This window comes from Rutilus rutilus, assembly GCF_951802725.1.
Source record: "Rutilus rutilus genome assembly, chromosome: 10".
NCBI classification, from domain to species: Eukaryota; Metazoa; Chordata; class Actinopteri; order Cypriniformes; family Leuciscidae; genus Rutilus; species Rutilus rutilus.
The window spans coordinates 6,854,564-6,874,434 of NC_140215.1; the positions used below are offsets into that span (position 1 = coordinate 6,854,564).

Genomic DNA, 19,871 nt, shown 5'->3' on the forward strand with positions numbered 1-19,871 from the left:
AGCTGGAATGCTAATATATTAAATAACCATGTGTTAATGCCTATAGTTGGGCAATCAATAATCGACTATGAGCAATGTTTGTTTACACTGTGTTCTTACTAGGGCTGCACGATATTGGAAAAAAAATTACATTGCGATATTTTTCCCCCAACGATATATATCGCGATATTGCGAGCCATCAATCCAGGCTAAAGTCAATAATTACCATTCCATGTTATTAATAATTTCACTAATAAGCAAGCTTCATTACAAGTAACAAAAAGGCCACTTAATATTTTATTCCAGAAACATATTTCTCTCAGAATTCGGTGAACGTTCTACACAGGACCTAACGTTCTTCGGGTTCTAGGACCTGAAAAATTATGTTTTCTGTGCTGATTCAGTGACGCGTTCATGTAAACGCCACCTATACCCAGCAAAAGTAATGATTCATAATATGTAAAATATTACAATGAGACATTTTAATTGTTTATTAATAAACAAGTGTTTTCTGTAAAGCTGAAGTTGACAATATACTGACTCGCGATCTTCGCAGCAGTGATCGGGAGAAATGCACTTTTCATACAGATTAAATATAGCTATATATTTTTTTTTAATGGTTCTGTTTAAAAGTAGAGATTTCTGTAGATAATAGATATATTTCTTTTTTTTTTCTTTTTTTTTTAGGTGTGTGAGGCGAGTATGCTACCTTTTACGCTGAGTTTCGGTTCATGGATGATAGCTTAATCTCCGGTTAAGGCGCTGGCTGCTATTTTTAATTATTATTAATCATTATTAAATCCAGGAAATTGGATAATGAAATACTGATTAAAATTAAGATACAATTAATACAAAACGAAATTCGTTTTAAAGAAAGGCTTTGTGCTTTCTGTTTGAGGTTTCTGTGAAAGTTTTAAAGCAGTCTTTTAGTGCCGCTTTCATAACGGTCGCGTCCGTAATGTCACGTAACATTGTTTTTTCCTCATAAATGCGAACACGAAAAATAAACGAATGTTTAAAAAAGACAACCATCCACAACTTTATAACACTCCAGCAAAGTAGCCTACCTCTTTTTGGTCAACATCCTCCTTTTTGTAGACGAAATAGGCTAGTCCCAAATAGCTGATTTTGACTTTTTTTGCGGCAGATCCTCTTCGTCGCGCATTTTTGAATGTTGGCTGTGAGCGCGGTGAGCTGCGGCACAGCGAACCAATCACTGTGCAGGCACGCAGAACGCGTATGTCACCCCAGCAAAAAGCCATACAACAAACTCGTGTTTACTGTGTGCTACCGTTCTCTTATGGGTACTACTAACGTTACCCTTCACATCGCATGTTCCGGCGATGTGACTATCGCTCATTCGCACATCGCGATGTCGATGTTAAAACAGAATATCGTTCAGCCCTAGTTCTTACACCTAGTGATTTTAGTATTATTTATCTATTATACGAATATTTATTACAATTTTGAATAAGCATTTTTATATTTAGCTTTATTTTATTTGAGTTATATTTTTAGTAATTTTAGTACTTTAACTTATTTCTGTTAGATGCAAAGGCAATATTTTCAAGTTTTTCATCTAATATTTACATTTTATTTAAACTATATTTCAATTACTGAAAATTATTTTTAATAGCAATAATCATTATTTATTTATTTTTTATGATTGGAAAACTTGTAACCCTTAATTTTAGGCATAAGACAATGTGGAGGCTCTTTTAAACAGTTTGAGGATACCTATGATACAACCTATGACTAACAGAATTAGTGTGTACCAAATGGTAGTATGTTAAAATGCGTATCCCAAAGATACCTGGATGATCTACTATTTCCGGTTAGGATCCGAAGTGCAGATCCATGCACACTCTAACGGCTAATATTGCCCACAACCCATTGCACGTCTGACTAGGATTCAATTAGAACTACAAACATCCATAAAAGTGTTAAAAAATAGCTGTGCGAGACTGACGGTTAAGTAGAGCAGTTTAGAAAAATGGATTTGACTGATTAATAATCAGCATCTAACCTGATGAAAAATATTTACTAAGTGTTATCCACATTGCATTTCATCTACAACAACATTGTGAACTATTATGAAGATAAATTTGGTCATTAACTATTAAATGCAACATTATGCAAACACACGAGGAGAGTTCTCCGCATGAAAGGTTTCTAAATTCTCTCTAATATGGTAGGAAAATCAATAAAATTAAATGTGGAGGATGATGACTGTGACAAGATGATTGACAGGGCAGTTTAAACTGTCATGATGAACGTAACTAAGCGACAGACTGGAAGACACAGTTATGACGAAGTAGTATGTCCCACATCTTCCCTATTCTCCAGCTACACACTCAAAAGTACATACTTTTTCTTTAAAATAAAAATTACATACTTTTAGGGCATAGTATAAGTAGGTGAATTGGGATGCAGGCAACAAAATAAAAGGCAACACTACTGCTGTTGTACACTTATTTGCTAACTGGGTTGTGATGCTAACATCAATCTACTGGAGTTAATAGAGAGCATAATTTAAACTTGTGTGCCTCTTGAGGAGCGCCATTTGTGTGGTGTGCATGAGTGACTGTTAGCGGACTTGCTACTGCTATAAAGAAAGTTTCAAATCAGTCTTTTATAAGGTGCCATGACGGTTAGTGTGCTGCCTTAAAAGGTAACTGTGTATGATGACAGAGTTCACAAAACTAATTAAAGACTATAGCGAAGCCTGACCGTGTCAGATTGAGCCGGGTTGAGCATGGTACTAGGAGCACTAATCAAACTGAGCAGCTGAGCGTTCCTCCACTGATCTGCAGACAGATTCCGGCGTGGGTAGACCATCTGCAGGGAGACCAGTGCATCTGACAGCGACTGTCATAGCAGAGAGAGAAAGAGAAGAGAAAAACAAATGGCAGAGAGCTCAGATTAAACCATGTTCTCCTTATGAGATGGGAAACAAGAGTAATGTGATTTTCTGATCTCAATGTAGCATGCAGATTTTACTTTTCCATGGGGGACAAACTCCTCCATCATCTTTTTCAACGGGTTCTCATAGTCCACAATCATCTGTCCAAGCCTGGGGTATTCTCGATCACTGAACACACAATCATGACCCCAGACACATCTCTGTCATTGGTAATATCCACACTATAGTAGAATGAAACCTTACAGTGTGTGGCTCTAGGTGAGATATAGATTACCTCATATATGCATTACCTTGAACCGTGTGTCATTTCGTGGGCGTAGTTGTAGAGGCCGATTATCGCTTTGCGCTCCTCAATTCGAGAAAGCAGCATCATCAGAGTAGTGTACGTCACCACCAAATCCAAGTAGTTCTTTGTGAGGTCAAAATTTACAGTCTGCATTGTGGAAAAAAAAGACACTTTGTTATACATCTGCCATTTCATTGAACAAAAATCAATAATTCAAAAGACATATTCTGTTGATTGCCATTATTTCAACTCACAATGTCAAAGAAAACTTGACAGACGTCAATAGTGTTCAGCAGTTCACAGACATGGTCCTGGAAGAACAGAAAATCACAAACATATTGCTTTATAAAAAGACTATCAATTTGTCTTTTACCAAGAAAAAAAAAGAAAAAAAAAAGATATAATTATGTATTATTTTATATTATGTATTATTTTACAGTATGCTTTATATTAAATCATATTATGAAATCAGATATCAGAGTTATTATTGTTAATTAAAACAAAGTATTACAAATAATTTATGTTGATTGAAAAATATTAAATACAATAAAATATTAATATTAGACATTAGAATATTAGATAATAAACTTACATATGGCAACTGAAATGTTAGTTTAGTTAACCTTGAAGTACTAAAATTACTGAACTGAAATAAAATGTTCTACATAAAATGACTAAAGCTAAATAGAAATGGATAAAAAAAACAAGAACATTTAAAATAAGTTACACTATAACAGTACATCAATAATAATAAAATGCTCCAATATGTAAACTAAACAATTTACATAAGAATGTTTTTATGAACAATTTACATTCAATCATTCTGTTAGTGTTTCATGACTGAGGCCCATATAGAGTGGGACTGCTTCTCATACCTTAAATTCCATAACGTCCACAAAGGTGAAGTAATATAGAGCTAAATTCTTCAGTATTTCTGACTTTTCTTTTTGTAGTTGTGCAAGCTGTTGCTGTAATGTAAAAGACAAGTGCATAAATTAAACACTATCACATTAAGCAAGGTCACATAATTGTGATATCTGACCAGGAAACTTATCAGCAGGGTTCACGTTAGATCATTTATGGCTGAGAACTGTACTACTATATTAATTCTAATAACCTCAGTAAAAGGCACGTAAAGGAGTTATGAATTCAGTTTGTGCCCTAAACTCTGTAAGCTTGACTAAAACAGAATCTTAGGGTAGAGGTCTGACCCGACGAAACCTTTTGAATTATCAAGTGCGGGTGTGGAAGTAAGAAATCACTCAAATATCTAAAAATATCTACTTATCTAAGATATTAAGACTTATCTAAATATCTTACACTTAAATATCTAAAAGTTACTCAAATTAAGGCCAATTCAAGAAAAATATTTGTCAATGATTTCGCGTTCTCTCGCAAATATTTTGTGTTCCGCCGAGAAACTTTGCCTTCCATCGCAAAAACGTTTGTGTTCCGCCGAGAAACTTTGCGTTTGCTCACAAAGAGCTCAAAAGATTTTGCGAGGGAACGCAAAGTTTCTCAGGTAATGCAAAACTTGTTTTTGGGGTACATTTAAATAGCCTTAGGGAATGTGTACATGAAAACGATACCCGTTCACATAGCTCTGTGAAAATGATAAAAAAAAACACTGTATTATCCATGCCAGCCCAGTAGTTGGCGATGTCACTTTGTAAAGAAACGCTACGCATCTATAAACTGAACACGTAATACATATGCGCATGACGTCACTGTTTTCGCAAATTCACGTTTTTGTAATTTACACGAAGTCAATAACAGTATCGTTTTTAAAAACTTGCACTTTGAAACCCATTTTCAAAAGATTGCCTGTTCAGGCCCCCAAAACGCCATTGTCGTGTAAATAAATGGCCAAACGGTGCTGTCTAAACGCCCCCCTAAACACCAGAGCGAGACAGAATCTTACTGTAACAGGACTAAAATTGTATTGATCTCTACCTGCAGGATTTTTTGGGCAGGAATGGGAAGAAAAATAACTTATTTTTTAGCGTCAGTGGGAGCAGACCTCTTAGTGTAACAAAACAAAATTCAGAAACTGGCTAAAATTGGTCAAAATAGCCACCAAATACAAAATAAAACGTCTCAGAGCAGGGATCAACAATAAGGATGTGAGAGATCTCATAACATTTGACTGAATTTTCTTGCTCTATCAGGCTAGTTCTGCACGGTCACTTATGTTCACTGATCATGTACATCTATTTTAAGCCTAGGCAAACTTCAACATTTGAATTTCAATGATGCATTGCTGCTGCCAATTGTGTCAATTACCTAAGGTGATTGTATATCAATGAGAATTTGTTGAAATGTTGAAAGATAATGACCTAATCGTGTAAATAATAGTATGGGTTGAATAAAATCAGTAATGTTTGCTGCATATGCCACTGTTTTCCAGCAAACTTGTGTTTATGAATATATATATTTCTGTCATGGAGTTACATCATGTATAAAAAAAAAAAATGAATATATAAATTAGGATATCAATTCAGAACATACAAAATAGGTTCCTAAAAATAGCTATTTATCATTTACGTTGCAGAGCCAGTGAAATGTTGACAGGACAAGTAAAACCAACCAGTGCCGCAGAAAATAATCCTTATTGTTGAGCACGGTCAAAGAGAGCATTTCTCAGTTTTTATTTTTGACAGTCAAACTAGTGAATGAACCCTGCATCAAGTCCTGACACGCACAGGCCTTTACCCTTTGGTTGTCTTTACAGTATTTGCAACTCTAGAGCAAAAATGCATTACCGCTACACCTGGGAAGTATTCTGACCTCATTTCAGGCATGCACACCTATATTACATTGCATTAATTCGCTAATATAATTGTCTTTTAGTTAAGTTTGGATAATATTGCATACTTGTTCAAAAGAGCATGGAAAAACTGCATGATGTGGGAAGACTTTTGTCATTTCAGCAGTTTTATCTAGAGCGACGGGTAGTGCAAATGTGCTCTAGAATCAAGTTAGTGACAGAATCCTTATTATCTATCAGGATTTCCAGAAAACCAGGTTAGAGCTAACTGAGTTAATGATGCACTGAAGATACCCATAAAGCCCATTATCAGAGAAACTACGTATAGGCAGAAAACACAAATTCCATCAAACCACACCATCCCCACCTTACATACTTTATATTCACCTCATATCCTACTAAAGTATATAATTCCACAAGATCAAAAAATTAGTCTGATAATTAATACTGTAGACCTATATTAGACATGATGTCATGAAAAACAGCAGAGAGGGAGATTAAACTGTGATAAATGTAGGATCTTACAAAAACATGTTTAGGCCACATTGCACTTCAAAATCAAAAGATAAAAAAAGAGAGGAAATTTGAATCTGCATAAAGAAAATGAAGCCTATTTTTAGGACTACTAAGATTTTTGGTATCTTGACAATATATTTACTTGAATAACCAGAAATGGGTATTTTTTATTTATTTAGACTTCTATATTCCCATTATTAAGTAGATTATTTTTATTACCTATAAAACATTTCAATTCAATTATTTTTTATAATGCTTAATAACTCTTTATCAATTCAAATAAACCCAGTAGAACAAATAATATCATTTAAATAGTGTACCACTGTGTACCCGTCTCTCCCTCCCACAGACAATATTATTGGATTACAGTCATGAGGATTGGTGGAAAATGTCCTTAATTCTCATGAAAATAATATTACAAAACAAAAATAGGCTTTATTTCCTTTAATCCAATATATTATTATTATGTATTTATTTATTTTTATTCTGGGGTACTACAACCTGGACATGTTCTTGCAGGTTTCATGAGATTCTTTCACAAAACCAAGTGAACTGTATATCAAAGATACATCTTTTTTTTTTTTTTTAAATGGCATAGTTTGAAGTTCAAAACGATTCCTGATCACCATCTCCGCTCTTTTCAAATGAAAGTGTGTTGGGGCAAAACTACGTGATGCTGTGCACAAAGGGCTCAACCTCACTATACATATATTTTTTAATAGAGTGGATAAATATACTGAAGAAAGCATGTAACCATGCAGTAACAGGCTGAAAGGAAGCTCAGAGCACATCCCAATTAGTAGTCACATATTACATCACAGCTACTCCAAATGAACATTCACAGGCTTTGAATTTTGAGAGTTATTTGAAGGGCACATCTGAGATTCCTTTTGTCCATGTAGGTTACTGAAATACTGACATATACATGTGAGTACAACTGAAATGTTAAACTACATATACATAAGAGCAGGAACTAAATAAAGCAAATAGGACTCCACATGGAGTCCAAACTTACCAAAAGAATAATCCAGAAAATAGCCATGTTAAGCATGCAAAAAATGCAAAAAACAAAAAAGGAAATATAAAACAACACTAAAAGGCAACTCAAACACAGTTAAACATGACACAGCTCCACATCATTGCGAGAAGCAGTTAAACATCTTTAACACAAAGTAGAAGGCAAAGCAGCATCTGAAATATACAACACTTCAAAAGGACATGGTGGTTGGTTATTAACAGTGGGACCAAAATGAAGAAAATGAACACAAAACACATTTGACATGAAATGCATATATACAAAAAAATAATATTTAATAGCACACATGAAAAAGAGTTTGGTTAATTTGTTATGAGACAATCCCATTAAATAAATTAAATGATCGATGTCATGATGCTGATGATTTTCCTCTGTTTTCCCCAAAACATCTTTACCTTCCGGCTTATAAACAAAAATCCAGGCTAAATGTCATCTTTACCTCTTTTCCTCCAAAATTGTGCTGGCTGTAAAGAGCTTGCACTCAGGACAAGCACGATTTTTCATTTACTTGAGTGTCAATCTATGATGTATCTGATCTGTCTTTACCATCACATGCTTTGATTTAGCATCAGAAGTTATGTAAATATAAAACATATTTCTTAGCACCAAATTCACACAAATTAAATTAAAAATTTTCAACTGAATGTGCATCAAGAAGCAACAATTGGGTGATTTCAATGTAGGCAACTTTGTGGATTATAATACGAGTGGTCTAGTTTTGTTTGGTGCTTTAAAAATAGTACCTATTATTATCCCACTCCCTATGTTCTAACATTAGTGGCCAAGATCATCAGGGGTTAAAGGAGCAAATTTTCCAATGTGCAGAACGGTGTCAGAATACACACTGGCTCTGGCACCAGGATCTTGTTGGTGGAAAAGGGGTATTTGAGACAAATAACCAAGGGCAAAAATGTATTTTTTTTTTTTACACCCCAAAGTGGTCATTAGAGCTGTGCACAGAGATCAGAGACTGTGATAGCAGAAATGCAGGACCAAAACCAGTAGAGGTGTGAAACTACGACACACCTACATTCCTAAAGCAACACGGGCTGAACGGATGTCACTTCCTGATCTGATAAACACACAACAAAGAACTGGTGACTGCATCTCCTCTCTGGGTTATATGGATTGATCCACACAAAAATGATTCCACAGTAAGAATAAATCATATTTGTGGTGTTGTGGTCAAGTTAAGGGTGGCCAAAGGTTCCTGGAAAGAAAGACAGATCTGGGAAAGCCCCTCTCATGAGGACATCACATCATGTTCGATGACTTAATAAAGCTGACACTACATCAAGCCTTTGAAAAAAAAATTGGGCTGCATGACAAAACATAGTGTTTTTACAATGACCTCAAACTAAACCTCCATATTCCACGACCATAAGGAGTGATGTTTGAATCACTCTCTGATGGTTGAGGAATGAGCACCATGGGAACCCATGAACCAAGCATGGTAAACATGCTTCAGAGATGTTCAGGGTTGTGGCAATGGCAACAAGCAATTAAAAGAAAGGACTGGGCTTGGTGACTGTGGTGTTGGAGGGGATATGATGGTAATCAGAAGGGAGACTAAAAGTGCTGAAACACAGAAAACTAAATATTGAGCATTGATTTCACTACTACAGCACCATCTCCACTTAATATCAGCTCAGATGATGTTTGCAAAGCTGTATATTTGCTAAAAGATCTATAGTCAATAGAACAGCAGTTCTCAACCAGGGGGCCGGGGCTCACTTGGGAGCCTCAGGGGAGAGCAGGATGATTTAGAAGTAATTTAATCATATATTTATTAGGGATTTATGTGGCATTTATGTGATTACAGTTGAGTCAACGTCGACTAGTCGCTGATGACGTCATTAATGTACAAATAAGCCAGAACCTCAAGGTTGCCTTGTGCACAGCTATGGCATATGACACAGCGCTGCCCACAAGGCTATCGCTCCTACATAACAGCTTATTTTTAATCAGTTCTTTTGTCTTTGGGTCGTTATATTTCTCACAAATTTCTGCTCGTTCTAAATCAGATACAGATAAAAGTAGCACAGTAAAGATTACATTTATATAAATGCATTAGTGAGAGAGCGATTGTACGTGAATTAATTCTACCTGTCTATGCAGCATCTCTCTACTAATAGTATGACGCTGTGGGTTTTAGTTCCCAAGAAATATTGTATATGCTAGAACTTTTCAGTTTCTAAGCTATTTCATTCATAAATCACAGAACAGTGTTGACAATACGTTTCTGCGCTACTGAATGTTTCTATGTGCACGTGATCTGCTTGTTATATGTGAGCTACTGTCTGTATGTGTGTGCGTAATAATGCAGGAGTGCATTCGTTTAGAATGTGATTAACTTACCTGTACAATAAGCTGTGTAAAACATGAATTCACCCGATAAATTGAGCATTTATTTGTCATTTTAACTGTTGGAAACAGAGCGTAAAAGTGGACTTCAAAGATTTCTTATCCTGTTGAACCCTCTATAGGCCATGATCAGCGACTAGTCGACATCAAGCTTAAAGCGTCATGGCAGAGCAATAAAAGTAGTAAGTGCCATCTGATATTTTCTTCTAGAATGATCATTTTTATCAAGCCCGTATATTTAGGTTCAGTAATTTCACTTAAATGACAATTAATAGGTAATTTTCATTATCATTTAAGTGAAATTACTGAATTTAAATACACAAGCTTGATAAAAATGATCATTCTAGAAGAAAAGTTCAGATGGCACTTAGAGGCTTTTGCATCTGAACTCTTCATTTTTATTTATATATATATATATATATATATATATATATATATATATATATATACACACATACACACACATACATTAATACTAGGAAATATAATTACTATTAATTACATTTAAAAATATGATTATTTATGAATAATCCAGCTCTAATTTACATTAAATGCTAGAAAATAAACACATGGTGAGTTGAGAACCATTAATAGAGAGGAACTAGTTTGCTGTTGAACAACCACTAACATCAGATACAGTAAATATGTACTTCTATAATCAAAAATCAGAGTTTAATGCCATTAAAGAACCCCTTACAGGGTCCTGCACAATAGCTGATGTGATCCGGGCCATGGCACCAGATTTAAATAGAGGGGTATATTCTGATCCGATATAATGACAGAAATTATGGAGTGGAAAAAAACGTTTCGCTGATAGCTGAAACACTGGGATGTTCCTTGGAAACCATGGTTAACAAAACCTCATTTACTGATGCACCACTGGAAACGGGAGAAAACATGCAGTATTATCTCTCGACAAATATCTTGCCTGATTAAAGCTGTTGTAAATGGTTTTAGCCATTTTGCAAAGTGCAAAAAAAACAAACACCACAACAACAACAAAAAGCAAAACCACTTGCAGCACCTTTAATACATCAAACATTGGAATTATAGTCTATTAGATGAGTAAAACATTATATCAGCATCAACATCATAACATTCACCGCAGTCATTACAAAATACTTGATTCATAAGGTGAAACTTACGTTGTTGTTACGCGTCTCAACGGCTGGGAATTTTCTTACGATGAATTTCACGGCTGACTCCAGGTTTTTGTCAATTAGGTAGGAAGGTTTTGCCTTGGGATCTCCACAGGCCTACAATGAACAGGGGGGGAAAAAAAACATCACTGCTAAAAGTGCAACAGCTTGAACAGCACCACTGTGAACATGTGCAGAAAACTAACTGATACTCCACTGATCATGAAACAAAGATTCAAACCGTTTGAGACAGATCAGAGAGGAAGAACAGTGAGGTAAAGTGCAGGGATTTGATCACAGTTAGAAAATGCAGTGGATGGAAAAAAGAAAAAGAAAAGAGAAAAGGCCAGAATATGTTGAAGAGACTGAAAGAGAATAAAGGACAGAAAGAATGGAAGGTTGGAATGGGAATCGTAAGGAACTTAGTTATTTCAGTTTTATAATGATTCTTAGAAACTTTTAGGAAGCACAAAATAATTGATTCACGATATCATATTTACTTGCAATTAGGGATGCTATGAGTTATGTTCGGGACCATTTTACGTTAAAAGGCTAGAGTTACACCTTCATGACTACACGTTTGCGTGTGCATTCGCAGCCTTGTTGTTTTGTGCAAATGTAAGCTGTAATATTGTGTTTATTTTCTGTAGGCCTATGATTATCTTATATAGGATGCATTTGGTTAAGAATTGATGCGGTAGTAAAATGCGCCGGTGGTCAGCTTCAGAGCGCACAGCTCAAACAGCAATGCATGACTAATATTAACTGTGACTGGAACTGTCATATTACATAACATTATAAAGAGAAAAATATAGTAATAAAACATGAATTATTTGAGCTTAGTTGCCTTGTTTATGCATGTTGCTCCAGGAAGAGCGTGTCCACAACACGAGGAGTCACACATTCTGAATAACACGTAACTTCGTTCAAGTTCACTTGTACATTTGTGTTATTTTGTGCAGATAATTTGTAATATTATGTTTATTTTGTATATATCTGATTATTACACGGCTCAACACGATTCTGACTGGTCAATATAGCGCCATCCAGCAGTAAGTTATTCTGCTCAAAACAGATAACGCAGGCTCATCCGGGTTACTGAAGTCAGCAGTGCTATACGCCTGCTAGGAACGGGTTTTCTTCGTGGAAGTTTTGCGTTTGGTGAGCTAATAAAATATTAAAACTCAGTCGAATCAATATTTTGTGTACAGTTATTTAATTATCCCATCCAGAATCGTGGACTCGCTCTCTCTTGTTTCATACAAACGCAGCTGCTGCCATTTTTTTGACTATTGTTTTGTACACTGTTGGATTATGAGATACAAACAGGTACGATTTTAAAACAGTTTAATCTGAAATCAATATATCTTATCCCCATAATTATTTATGTGGCGAAATGCTGTGTAATAAGTGATATGAATGACTGTATACCATATCTTTTAAATGTCCGTTTAGTTTGAACTTGCCACGCTGCACCTGCTCTCTGCGCGGAAGCTTTGCGTTTAAAGACGTAGCCTAATAAAATATTTCAACTCAGATCAATATTTCGTGTCTAATTATTTACTTATGTGGCAAGTAGCCGAGTAATAAGCGAGATTTGGCTTATTACACGGCTTCGCGTCGGGGTCCTCATCATCCTGTCGGGGGTTATTTTGAGAGAACCACCGGCTGGATGTACATTATCCCTTACTTAATCTCATATAGGATGCGTGTTCGTTGAGTTAAATAACCCGCTAGCAAAGTGCTTCAGTTTCATTCAGCTTCATTTTCAAACAGCAATTATTTTTTTGTATCGTATTATTTCATTGAGCAATGAGCATAGTCTTTCTCGTCACATTCAATAAAGACCAAAAAACTATTTAGGTTTTTCCCCATGGCACTGTATTTTAGTACATTGATCCAGTTTTGTTTAAAATACTTTTTGTTTTTATACAGATTTAATACAGATATTATACCGGTTCTGGATTCCCAACCCTAATCAACAAAAAAGGGAAAAGGGGAAAAGAGAGAGAGAGGAAAGAATTGAAAATGCTCTTCAAATGGACAAGGTGCTGCGTGAGAAGTTGGAGAGCAGTTAGTGGAACACAGACAGCAGTGTATGATCAGAAACAGTCCTGGAGAGAGAGAGAGAGAGAGAGAGAGAGAGAGAGCGAGAGCAACAGAGAGATGGTGGGTTTGCTGGACAGTGAGTCTGATTGGCTGGCTGTTCTGTAAGAGGTGAGTGTCTTACAGAGTGAAGGAGCTGGAACGCGTCAGTGGACGTGCAGCTGAGGCAGGGCAGTGTATATGGTCACATGACACGTTACATGATGCTTTACATGCACCTACAGCTAACACAGCATCAAACCTCAAGACCATTCCAGTGTGCACGGCAACACACAGAGGCTCTGGGTGCTGTAAGACAACATGTGTTTTTTATACAAAGCCCATTAGGTCGTTCCCAAAAAAAAGACACCGCATGGCTAGCAAACTGACGGGAGTTACACGCAGGCCCTGGAAATGATGCAAACCGGCAATCAGCTCGAAGCACACTAACATTAAATTTACATTAGCTAAATTACTCCTGTGCCCACTGATAATTTAACACAGCCAATCACAGAGGAGTAAATAAATAAACCCACAGAGATTCTATACTATGCTTCAAAAATGGCTGGCTGTGGCTGGTTTTGTTCTTCTTTGTTTATCAGACTACTGACATCCAACTTGTGCTTTGCAGTTAAAAGCAAACTTACTGAAAATAAAGAGGATGGTAAAAATAAAACAAACAAATAAGGGAAAAAATGGAAAATTAAAATAAGCCTCATGCATTAACAATATTTATTACCCTAACAAATGTAAGCAAAGGATTGTAACATACTTGGCTGGGCGATATTCGTGAATCGGCCTATATTAGTGATTTTTTATTTGATTTGATTTGATTGGAATCGGCACATTACTTTTGCTGTCAAATAGTGCTAAATTGAACGGATAGTGCTAGAAAACAGCAAAGATTTACTACTTTTTAGAGCACAATTTCTTAAAGAGCGACTGACTATCTATTCAAACTTTTCGTAAACCAATCATCTAAAGCACAATGTATCAATATTTTATATTGTATATTATGATGCATGAAGAAATTTGTGCATCATAAACAGTGTTGGGTGTAACTTTCCCCTTGAGAAAATAAACTAAGGGATTACTCTTAATTTTTAATTACAGTTACTTCTGATGTAATTGCATTAAATACTGTATAGACTATATAACGATTCTATGTAAAACAATAGTGGATTTAACATAAAAATGTAAAGTCTAAAGTCAAAATGTATGTTTTAAATGTAACCTCATTTTTAAATACTTTGGTCATTTCAAGAATAATTTATGCAATTTTATATTTTTTTACTTGAAAGAATTAAAAGAGCAGTTTCATGTCTATCCTTGTATTGTTCAACTGGTTGAGGTTGATATGGGATTTAGAAAGTAATAAGTAATGCAATACATTTTAGAGAGAGTAATTAGTACAGTAATTAATTAATTACGTACCCAACACTGATCATAACATAAAAATGTAAAGTAAAAATATGGATAACTGATTTACAAATACTATTTTTGTTTCCAGTATTGAACAAAAAATGTTAAATCTGTATTATACTAATTGCAATAAATTTTTTGAAGTGAAGGCTGTCAAAATGATGGCTCCTCTGCTCACAAAACTTTTTAAGCCATTTCAGAAGAACACATCCATAAATATAGACATATGTCAAAATGCAGCTAAAAATATTAAGATCTAATTGAGAATTATTAGATTTTTGTTTACCGCCCAGCTCTAATCACTCAACATCTGTAAGACTGCCATAAATTTAGGTTCGCAAAACAACAAATCAAAATCACTCCGCTGAAGAAACAGAAATAAATCTGTTTAAAGAAAGATTAAACAGAAGAGTCCTGCTGGTGCTACAGTTTGGGAAGGGCCTTTTTTTGTGAGTTGCGTACAGAAAGATCATGGGACATGAGACTGAGAGCAGGGGGAAGGGGGGTGGGGGGGGGGAAACTGAGATTTTAGGAAGGTGAAAAGCTGTGCAAACCTTCCAAACTTGTCCTTGCTGGGGGAAGCATTGTAACAGAAAGAGAGAAAATTACACATAAACACAGGTTCCAATGTCTACCATGCATGTTCACTTCAAAACAAATTAGCTTTGGGAACTAAATGTAAGTCGTTCCAGTTAGTGTGTTGTTTCGGGTCCTAAGGAGGGACGCAAGGGGTCAGTTGGGTCACACAGTGCAGTCGTTCCCAGAGCTAACATTGACACCATGCAGAATTCACTCCTCCGGGAGCAGGAACACTGTGGGCTGAGTTCAGAGAATTCACGTCCATGTTCAAGAAAAGACTAGGAAGTTTGTGATTAGTCAAAGAAACATAATCCATGCAAGTAAAAGGGAACCAAGGTCAACATGTTCACAAAATGACTGAAAACAGATCTGAACTTAAAGAATGACGAACAGAATCACACTGCAAACATAGAGCGCGCAAACAAACAAAACAGACAAACAAACAAACAAACAAAAAGGTCATTATTATCTGCTCACTTGCATCAAATCATCTCATGCACAGAATTATAAAAGCAAAGAGCTGACCACTGATCTCAGACTGAACTTTGACTATCCATGTCATTTCAATCAGAAGTAATATCAGGTAAGAGTACTAGATGGTATAGCCTAGCACTTAAGGCTGGGTATTGACACAAATTTCACAATTCGATTCGATTTCGATTCACAAGCTTGCAATTCGATTCGATTTCGATTCAATATAGATTACTTTGGATATCAGGTACAATACATGCCAAATTTTCTCAAGGAAAACAAATCTCTTAAACTATGGGAGTCAGTCGAGCCTACTAGGCTTCATTAGCCTATGATATTGAAGGTAAAAATGAACTGATTTGTATACAAACACTTAAATTATACTTTTATTTATTTTTATAAAAATAAAGTTATATGAAATATAAACATTTAAATGGTGTCTGTCAAAAAAACTTGCCAGATTTATTCAAACATGCATTAAATATTGAAGAACATTAAAAATTATAAAGAATATGGTGCATATGTTTAGGAAAATGCTCCTCTCTAGAGTTAATTTTTCTAGCTGACTAACGAGTTTATGGTCACTGGATATGGTTTTTTTTTTGATGTAAATGTGACGCTACATGACATTGTTTACAAGCTGTTTTACTGACGTCTTTCCACGGTTGAAACACTGATTGAGCGATTCCATGTGACATGATACGAATTTCGATAAGTTGTACTCTATCTTTTAACACACTTTCCGATGCTCATTCATGTTTATTTCGCGCTGTAACTGGTATTATTAAGGCGGAAGAGAAGATCATGTGCGCTCCACGCTGCTGCTTCTCTTGAGTTGAGCTGCGCCAGAGCGATCTCACGGCACAGCGCCAAAACGGTATTTATGTTTTTGAAATTCGTAATAAAATGATTTGAAATCTGAGAGTTTGTTTCATATCAATAGTAACAAAGCACAAAGATTATGTAAGGGATAATGTAGAGCGAGGCGGTTGTTATAGCGAATACAACCCCGACAGGCTCGCGGAGGGGTCTTGAATCAGCCTGAAGGGGTTGTATTCGCTATAACAACCGCCTCGCTCTACATTATCCTGCTTATTACATGGCTACCTACCAAATAAATCAATAATTTGACACAAAATCTTGATTTAAAAAGGAGTTTATTGATTTAAAAACGATTGTATTGCTTCCGCTAAAGAAAATAGTCCGTTCCGTCTCTACGGTTAGGATCCTGCGTCCATAGCAACGCTCTGTTTTTCATGGCAACGGTGTGCTATACTTAGCAGCGGTCTGTTATCAAGAAATAACATTCTAATCTACATTAGAATTCAACCAAGCCATGTAATAATGTGATTTATTGGATGGGATGCGCGCTACAATGTTCCATTCATACATCAGCTGAAAACAGGATGACTAGCCTAATCGATTCTTGGGATTTAAGAATCGATATCGGTTCGTAAAAACGAGATTTTTTACCCAGCCCTAATAGCACTTCATCGAATAGTGCACTAATGCCTCGTTTCCACAGAGCAGTACAGGACAGTACAGTACAGTTCCGTACAATTCGGGAAGGTAAACCCTGATACGGCTTGCGTTTCCACCTCCAACAGTACTACTCCATGATGTATGTATGCCGGAAAGTAGCGATCAATGTAATTCTTGCGTGAAGAAGAAATCTTGTTCTTGCTTGTCGGCATGTGTCATTCCCCTTGTGGCACGCGCAAGTGACGATTCTCTGTCAACCAATCAACGTTCAGCAGTGAGTCTAGCTCCACCTTTTAGTACCGGACTACTGTGCTTGGTTCCCCAACGGAAGGGTCCCAAAAAAGTGGTACGGTTCGAATTAGGGTAACATTCACAACTTTTGACAATGGAAACGGCAAACATTGTGTGCCGTACTGAACTGTACGGTACTGTACTGTACTGTACCACTTGGTGGAAACGAGGCATAAATGTGCTTGATCATTTGAACTCAGTTAAACTGTTATTTCAAGAGAAGTAGCTTTAAAGAGGGTGTAGCTCTATATTGTTTCTTACCCCTTTTCCACCAAAATGATGTTGGTGCCAATACAGCTACACAGAATGCAACGTTAAGTAGGAAAGGGTTGAACATACTGATTTCTTGATTTTAATCGATTCTCATTTTGATTAAACGATACTGATTCTTAAAAATCTTATTTGAAGCGCGCCATCCATCCATTAGCCTAACTTGCAATAAGCTTTGTGCTTTGATACTTTTGATATGAGCTAAGTTTCAGCTTTCAAATTCAGCTAGAAAAACTCGAAAGGTGCATTTTGATAAATATACTTACTCGTTTAGCTATATTTTTACTTAACCTGTTGTTCAGTTTTTCTTGAACGTGTGAATAAATCCATCATGAAAACAAGTTATGCAGCCTCAATTTAAATGTTTATATTTTAGAGATGCACTGGTTTGACTGGCAATAAATCTGAACTGGTTTTTAGTTTTATTTTGGCAGATAACAGAGACGAGACACACCAAAGACGGACGCAAAGAGGAGAACAGAGTCGTGCTTTTCCTCTTACCTCTATAAGTGCAGCGCTGCTTTGGTTACAGCGGGAACCAAGACAACGCTATATCTCTGCTGTTCCATAAGCGCCACCTACTGTCGAAAAACTAGTCCTGTCTGAATAGGGCTTTTGTTTGGATCATGAATGCAGTGGTTGCCTTTAATTTCAAATGGCTATAGATATTTTTGTGAAAGGCCAGTTTGGCCTGTAATAGAGCAAATAAACAACAAATAAATTTACTTAAAGAAAAAAAGAAATATAAGCAGTCAGATTTGGAATTGGCCATGAAAATCCCTATTGCATTTCAAAAAAACGAATTGAGTATAAACACAATTATGTCATTAAAAAGTTATTATTATATCATAATAAAAAAAAATAAAAAAATAAAAAAATTAAATTTGATATATAAATAATTTGTTAATTTAAACCTTCAATATTATAGTAATGTACCAATTGACAGGGTTCCCTGTATATTTACTGCATTAGTTCAGAGATTTAATTGACATGTAGTGTACCTGATTTATATCCAAATGAATCGATACTGAAGTGAATGGAATCAAAATCAGAATTAAATCACATGTTTGTGAATCAAAATTGAATTTGTGTCAATGCCCAGCCCTTATGTAGCCTAAAGGAAGAGAAAGCATGGGGTCTTAAGAATTAGTATTATTTTTTAAATTCACATGCCAAATCAAACATGTAAAACTTTTGGTAGGATGCAAAAGATATTTCTCTTTTGTGTGTATAACATATCTATAGATGATGAAAAAAAAAAAAATCTAGATTAACTAGTCAACCTCACTAATCGACTAGCTGGTTGTTGGATTTAAGTCTGGTTGAGCTAGTGGTCAACATTGTGAAAACTATGTAGGTTATATTCCTGCTGTGGAACCCATTTGTCCTGCTTTCGGTGGAAGTGCACAGAATTGCTACTGGTTTGGGTAATGGCTTTGGCACCAGCACTATTTTGGTGAAAAAGGGGTCTCTGAGGATTTCGTGTCGAGCTAAACACTGTGAGATAAGAGCGCACTTCCTGAGGCTGTCTCCATGGAAGGATTCTGCTGTCATTTCCTGTGACACAGTTTTGCTACCAACCTATATGCTACTGGCAGCTAAATCCAACAAATTCCAAACTGCATTTAGCACAACTTGTGTTTAAGACAAAAGTCAGTGTCAGTTATCATTCTATGCTTAAATTGCACAAGCACAGGAAAGATGTCTACTTAAGGTTTAAACTTATATGAAAAACAAGCATCAAATCCTATTCGCTTAGATAGTAGGCTAAACATTACAAAGCAGAAAGAACAACTGAATGTCAGTTTCAGGAATTCAGAATCAAACCAGCATCAAATGCCATCTAAAATCTTAACTCCCTCTCTGTACCCACCAGAAAGCAACGTAGATCTTACAGCACTCAATGCAATGCCTGCCAGTTGCTAGGCAACAGGACTACCAAAAGCATGTATTCCAATTTCTAGTCTTGTGGAAAAGCAATCCTTCAACTAAATTTGACAGAAAAAAATGCTATATGAAATAATGGGCAATAACACTGAACTGGTACAGTCAAGTTTCCCACAGTGCACTCAACTGTGTTGTATTCCGAATGGATATGGTGCATGGGGGGTACACAAGAATATGACAGAATATGACTAATATTGGGTTGACCCCCGACTTGTCTGAATGAGCGAGGTCAGACATACACAAGAGTGACATCAGTGGGCATGGAGAGACAGGCGGCACTCCAGAGACCTTCTTGCGCTCTAAACGGGCATCAC

The 19,871-nt window shown here is 36.0% G+C and overlaps 1 protein-coding gene across 13 annotated transcripts in view; it reads right to left on the minus strand.

Moving 5' to 3' along the window:
- nckap1 (NCK-associated protein 1) overlaps positions 1-19,871 on the minus strand; it is a 53,478-nt gene that overhangs the window by 29,935 nt on the left and 3,672 nt on the right. For 4 of the 13 annotated variants that reach the window (XM_084421976.1, XM_084421971.1, XM_084421974.1 and 1 more), the window contains exons 2-8: positions 15,072-15,089; positions 11,017-11,127; positions 4,064-4,156; positions 3,443-3,499; positions 3,193-3,335; positions 2,980-3,070; positions 2,710-2,847 (exon numbers count right to left, since the gene is read on the minus strand). In XM_084421976.1, the coding sequence (XP_084278102.1) occupies positions 2,710-2,847; positions 2,980-3,070; positions 3,193-3,335; positions 3,443-3,499; positions 4,064-4,156; positions 11,017-11,127; positions 15,072-15,089 (651 nt within the window). The remainder of the gene's footprint in view (positions 1-2,709; positions 2,848-2,979; positions 3,071-3,192; positions 3,336-3,442; positions 3,500-4,063; positions 4,157-11,016; positions 11,128-15,071; positions 15,090-19,871) is intronic. The other 9 variants (XM_084421966.1, XM_084421973.1, XM_084421969.1 and 6 more) reach the window with 3 other exon arrangements.